The sequence below is a fragment of the Phoenix dactylifera genome, chromosome 5 (assembly GCF_009389715.1).
Source record: "Phoenix dactylifera cultivar Barhee BC4 chromosome 5, palm_55x_up_171113_PBpolish2nd_filt_p, whole genome shotgun sequence".
NCBI lineage: Eukaryota > Viridiplantae > Streptophyta > Magnoliopsida > Arecales > Arecaceae > Phoenix > Phoenix dactylifera.
Window position 1 is genome coordinate 12,580,550 of NC_052396.1, and position 6,527 is coordinate 12,587,076.

The 6,527-nt window shown below is 42.9% G+C and overlaps 1 protein-coding gene across 1 annotated transcript; it reads right to left on the reverse strand.

Annotated features, from left to right (window-relative positions):
* Nucleotides 1-1,818: 1,818 nt before the first annotated feature.
* LOC120110883 (putative cis-zeatin O-glucosyltransferase) lies at nt 1,819-3,490 on the reverse strand. Its single transcript, XM_039126816.1, has one exon. It carries the CDS (start codon nt 3,465-3,467, stop codon nt 2,052-2,054), a length of 1,416 nt encoding a protein of 471 aa, XP_038982744.1. The 5' UTR covers nt 3,468-3,490; the 3' UTR covers nt 1,819-2,051.
* Nucleotides 3,491-6,527: the final 3,037 nt, after the last annotated feature.

The window sequence follows — 6,527 nt, forward strand, 5'->3', positions numbered from 1 at the left end:
GGTCTACCATTATTCGACGGTAGAGGAATAGAGTCAGCAGGATCAGGGACCTAGTCCGGGTGGTCAGAAGGTCTTCAGCTCGACAAATTGAGGTAGGCTGGATTTGGAAGCTTCACATTCACCCCCGAATCTCCTTGTTTATTTGGAAGGTGATTTGGGGTTGTTTGCCAACCAGGGGCTTGTTGGCCTAACGAGGGATGCACATTTTGCCCGAGTGCTCGGTTTACCCTGAGGTGGAGGAGTCCACCTTTCACGTCATCCTCGAGTGTCCGAGGGTTGTCCAGATATGGAGATGCGCCACAGCCCCCCGAGCCTCCTAGCCAGGTTGGCTGTCGACAGAGGACTTCTTGCTATTTTTGGAGACTTCTTCGCTGAGGTCTGGTGCTTAGGACTTAGGGACCAGGGCTGCCTATCTAGCTTAGCATTGCTAGTTGGACAAGAATGCCCAAGTTTTCGAGGACAGAATGGAGCAACCGAGGTCGGTAGCGGACCGAGCTCATCTTCATACGGTGGAGGTCACCTGTGCCGCCACGCTGCCACCACTTGAGATGGTCGGAAAAATATGGGACTCCCCTTTTGCTCCTATAGCACCCAAGACTATTCTAGTCTCCTAGAAGCCCCCACCCCCTGGCTTCCTCAAAGTGAATTTCAATGGCAACGTTGGTGAGGGAGGGAGCACTGGAGGTGTGAGCTTCATCATCAGGGACCATGAGGCCAGGTTGATAGCGGTTGGAGACCGGGGGATATTTGACACCCCTATTGTTGGAGCTAAGCTCAGGGCAGCATGGGAGGGACTCACATACGCGAGGCGGGTGCTAGGGGCAGATCCCGCATCCTTCTCAAGGAAAACTCTGCCACAGTAGTCGAGTGGATCTGGGGTCGGGGCTCCGGTGCAAGCTTCAGACTGCTGCTACGTGATATTTGTAGTCTCTTAGCTGTGTATAGATTTTCCGGGGCCACACACGTCTATAGAGAGGCAAACGGTACGGCTGACTAGGTGGCCTCATTCGCAGCTCATTAGACTAGATTGAGCTGGCACCGATGAGGTGCCCTACGCTTTGTGTCATTTACTTTTTTTTGATTCTGTTGGTTTTGCCCATGCATGACGTGTGAAAAGCCGATGTACCAAAAAAAAAAGCTGAAACATAGAATGCTGCCAAATAAGGGGTCCCAAGCAATTCAATAAGCAGAGTTGCTAAAAATTATTATTTTTGATCTAGATTCAGATCTTATTTCTTTCAAAAACCTCTTTCTAGACATCTAGAATCTCCAAATGACGACGACGATGACGACAACAGAAACAAAAACAAAAGCAAAAAAACTCAATTCAAAGGGGCACGCCAGCTAGATGAATGACTTCTTAAGTTATATTTTTGTGTCAGTAAATATTTTTAAAATATGTTAAAAAAACATTTTCAGAATAGAATAAAGCTTGCTTAGGCCTTAGCTCTCTCCCTTATCTCCTTTCCTTCCCCGCAAACCACAAATTTTTTGTCGTTTCTTCTATCTCCTCCGTCCACACAGTCTCATCCCGGCATGCCCGCCCTCTCAGAAAACCCAAATACGCAGGCCCATATAGACTGTCTTTGATGTCGACGGTTTTACACTTGATTCAAGTATAGAATTATTCAAGAACCCCTTTGAAAAAGCAATCTTACTTTGCAAAATTGATGACTCGAGTTTTTGTAACATCCAATGAAGTACCTGGCTCGATTAGGCTTGGTTGGAGAAGTCGGATGTTTGCTCTTTTTTTTTTGATGAAGAGAAGTCTAAATTCACAAAGTGTGTCATAATATCCATTAGTTAGCATAAAGTAAATTGTTCGTTCCAATCCAGTAGTTCACCTTGGGTTCATTAATATGTAATCGATTACAGAATCGAGCTTGAAACAAACTTGAAGCTTGAATGGGAACCATCATTCTAATTTATTTATTTATTTCTCCTTTGAAGAAATATAGCGTAAATGCCAATACAAATCTGAGTATAAACCTGGATGGATGCAACAAGCAGAGATGTGGCAAATCGCAGACCCGAGCCCTTACGCTCACTGATCATCTGCTAACATGGGCAATGAAGGAGTCCAATTCAGCTCGAGATGACCCACCCTCGGATGCAGCCTCTCGAACAGCATTGCCCAAGGCCTTAGCACGTCTCCTGATCTCCTGCCCTTCTTGACTCACCATAACTCTCTTGATCGACTCCTCTATCTCTCCGGCCGGCAAAATCTCTTTCCGGCGAGCCCACTCCCTCGCTACCACCCCGACCTTCAGAAACTCCGTCACCAGCACGGCGTTACTCGGCTGGTCGGAGTGCATCGGCCACGCCATGACAGGCACCCCCATGCTGAGGCTCTCCATGCATGAATTCCACCCACAGTGGCTCATGAACCCACCCGTCGCAGGGTGGGCCAAGATCTCAAGCTGCGGCGCCCACCCTCTCACCACCATCCCCACCCCCTCCACCTTCCGTTCATAATCCGGCGGCAATTTCCTTTCTCGACTCTCCTCGCACTCAGCATATATGTCTCCTATGTCGGCATCCCTCAACACCCAAATGAACCGCTGCCCGCTGCGCTGGAACCCGATCGCCAGCTCGTTTATCTGCTCGTCCAGCATCGTCGACGTCGTCCCGAATGATACATACACGACCGACGCCGGCGGCTGCTTGTCGAGCCACTCCAAGCATGCATGCCGTCGACCGCCGTCTCCTTTTGGAGTAGTTACAGGATTTAAAGGGCCGATTGCAAATAGTTTTTTCTTGCCCCTGTAAAATGGGTCTTCAGCAAGCAGGTCGACGAGCTCGCCCTCAATCGGGCGGCAGGTGTTCATGAGGCCGCCGTCGGCGGCGATACTGTCCGGGAGGACCCTGTGCGTGGTAACGAATTCTAAGAACTCGTTGGTGAAGCAGTCGTCGAAGGACTGGCAAAGGATGGCTTCGAGATGCTTTGGTTTCGGTTGGGCAGGCTCATCTTGGACTGACGACTTGTAGGAGAGGTGGAAGAAGGCCGGGACGCAGTGGAAGCCGTAGACCTCGGCGTTGGGGAGGGTGGCGGCCTCCTGGGCGGCGAAGGAGAGGAGGGGGTCGTAGACGACGACGAGGCGGCGGGAGACGGCGGAGAGAGAGTGGAACAGGGAGATGAGAGGAGAGCGGAGTTGGAGAGTAGATTCCCAGAGGGGAATCAGGTGGTTGGGGAATTTGGTGGCAGCGTTGGGGTCCGGGGGAGGGGTGGAGAAAGGAGGGATGGGGAGGTCGTGGAAGTGGATGGCATGGAGGGCTGCGGGTTGCCAGCCTTGGAGGCGGGACTTGGCCTGGCGGATTTGGGAAGGGGGGGCGGCGTAGTGGACAGCGAGGCCGCGGGCGGAGAGGAGGAGGGAGAGGTGGAGGAGCTGGTTGAGGTGGCCTTGGGCCGCGAAGGGCACCATCACCACGGCCACCTCCTGGACCTGCATTGCTTCGACGAGGACCATTTTGGTTTAGGTGATGGATATCAACACGGCTGTGTAGTTTTTGTCGTGAGTAGCCGCCGAGTAGAGAGCGACACGGCTGTATTGGTTTAGGTGACCATTTCAACACGGTTGTGTGGTCCGAGGGCGGCTAAATGGGATGGTACCTGCCAAAAAACTTAAAATATAAAATGAATATTAGTTTGTGGACAAAACACTAACTTTGACGGGCACAGAGTCGAAAGTGACCGAAAAAGCGATAGGTAAGAAGAAGTTAATTTGGTAGTGCCAACCACGGTTCTGCCCGGCAAAATGACGAAGTTCGCTCAAATTTACATGGGTTTGGCTGGCGGCCAGCGAATTTTGCCGATGAGGTTTAAGTTGCAGATCGTTGATTGCTGTATCTTTCGGATGATTAACCACATCAACCATTCAATGGCCGCAACAGCCACTTTGAAAGCTGTGCATATAAAAAAAATTAAATACAAAAGTACTTTCTAAATACCAAATTTTACATAAATATTTTTTAAAAATTAATATATATATATATATATATATATATATATATATATATATATATATATCCTCGTAGAGCACTTGCTTGATTATTTTATTATTTTTATTTTTATTTTTACATCTATACTCATATCATTTAATGCCATTAAAAAATTAATAATTTTGAATTAAAATAACTAAAATATCTTTAATGGGTAGATGTGGAAAAAGAAATATTTATAAGGTGATCGCGATGGGAGATAAAAAAATAATTTCAAAATTTTATTTTATTTTTAATTAAAATAAATATAGTTTTTATTAATGGTGTTAGAAGAATCATTATATTAGGAGTATTTATGCAAAAACAGTATTTTATGAGGATACAGAAATAAATATAAATTTTGAAGAGGGTATTCACGCAAATTTGAATTTGTGGAAGGATATTCATGCAAAAAACTCAAAAAATTATGCTGCTTTGAGATCTATGCAAAATGTAATCCAACGGATGCGAAAGATCAATCATCCTTTAGCGTAAAACGTACAACCCAAATCCTTCCATTATATATATATATATATATATATAATAGCAGCATGGTGGAACAATGTTATTGCCTGTGCACCATTTTGGACGGTTGCATGCTAAATCATGCTTCCATATTAGATTTCTTGAAAAATTTTGGCAGTCCTGTACGAGGCTCAAGATTTTTTTTTTTTAAGGTAACAAATTCGGAGCATAGCTCTAGAATGGAAAAGAAACTACAGCTCTCCAGCTATCCACCTGAACTAACTAAATCAGCTCAAGAGGGTGGTAGACTTTAAGCAGTAGCTAGGATAACTTACAAGAAGTCAAGGCCATTACCTCTTAATGTTAGCTCACTGCTCGTCACATTCGAGCAGCATCTTAATTTCCCAATCTCCAACTTCAAGCAATTCTGAAAGGAAGAAGCTCACAAACACTCTTGGATAAGTTGGATACCAAACCTATAGAGTATTCCTTTCTAACATGCCTCACCATCAAAGGCAATTGCAGAGCAATAAGAACTGTGTTATCCCCTATTTAGTTACGGTAAAATATAATAAGATAGAGAATCTACCCTATATCATAACTACCACAAATCATATGTATCCAATCACCATATTTGATGTCTTTAATTACAAACATAAAAAAATTAAAACCTCGTAGCGTGGGTCACATCTGGATAGATTATCATTGGATCAGATGCAGCAATCTCTCACTTTGCCCAATCCAACATATTCAGCTTTGTTGTAACTATTTTGAAACATTCCAAAAAAAAACTTTAACAAAAATTGCCTGGGTCTGTAAATTGAAAAATTGGATCCACATTTTAGAAATTTAGTTCTTGCATAAGATATAGGATTTACTGTACATACTCACTTAAAAAGCAAGCATCAATGTGAATCATATGAATTATCAAATTAACACATGACCTTTTATGCAGTACAAAACTAATGGCACCTCATGACTAAGTACTTGCAAAATTTTCACTTCATGAATAGGCAAAACTTGATATGTTTTCCTTGGTCTTGATTATTATCATCACACAATAAACAATTGAAATCAGCATGAAAATAGAGTAAAATGAACTTCATTATGAAACCAAACAGGATCAGTTTACATAGTGTCCAATGAATATTATTCATAGAAAGTACTAATGAGCCCCATTTGACTCACATGGTTCTTGAAAATCTCAGAAGCAAGTTCTTTAGTTATTGGATCTACAATCACGGGCATGAATATATTCAACAGACATTATATTCTTTTTCATTCTTTCACAGAGAGCTAAATACTTAGCATCAATATGCCTGCAATTATCCGTGCTCTTCATATGCTGGGAGAACCTCATTAAGTAGAGAATTACTATCACAATATATCTTTAATAGTTTGCTAATACAATCAACAACTTAAAGTCCTATAATAAAATTTTGCAACTAAATGACTTACGAGGAAGCCTCATAATAGGCTACATACTCTGCCTCCATAATAGTTGTAGTGATAAGACTTTATTATTTTGTACTTATCCATTATATTGCACATCTTGTAAGTAGGAAGATATATCCGGTGGTAGACTAATTCCTACTATTTATGCCTCGAGCGAAGTTAGAGTCCAAGTGGTCAATAATTTCAAGATAATTTGACTATCTTTATACGAGCATGTAGTCTTTTGTGCTATGTTGATGATGTAACCTTCTTTGCAGCTTTCCAATTTTTCACTCTTAGATTATATTGACACTGTCTAAGCATTCATACAACAAAACCAATGTCTAAATGGGTACAAACTGTTGGGAATTGTATCCTAAATGTCAATCGTCAGCATGTTGATGATTAAATGAATTGACAAATCAATAAAGTATTTTTTGGCATTAATTCATCATTTTACATCTTCAAATGAACTCTTATATGATGAAGTCCTTAGGACTTATTAATGATAAAGGAGGATTTATCTTCGAGTCCTTAAACTAGTTCGCGACCAAATGATATGTTGTTACAAGGACGACAGCATTATCAAGATTAGGTCGTTGTGTGACATATATGTTGGTTGTCCTCTTAACCAAGGAGTGTGGAGACAC

What these genes read in the sequence shown, in the direction of transcription:
- LOC120110883 (XM_039126816.1), bottom strand. Translation starts at nt 3,467, where the DNA reads ATGGTCCTCGTCGAAGCAATGCAGGTCCAGGAGGTGGCCGTGGTGATG.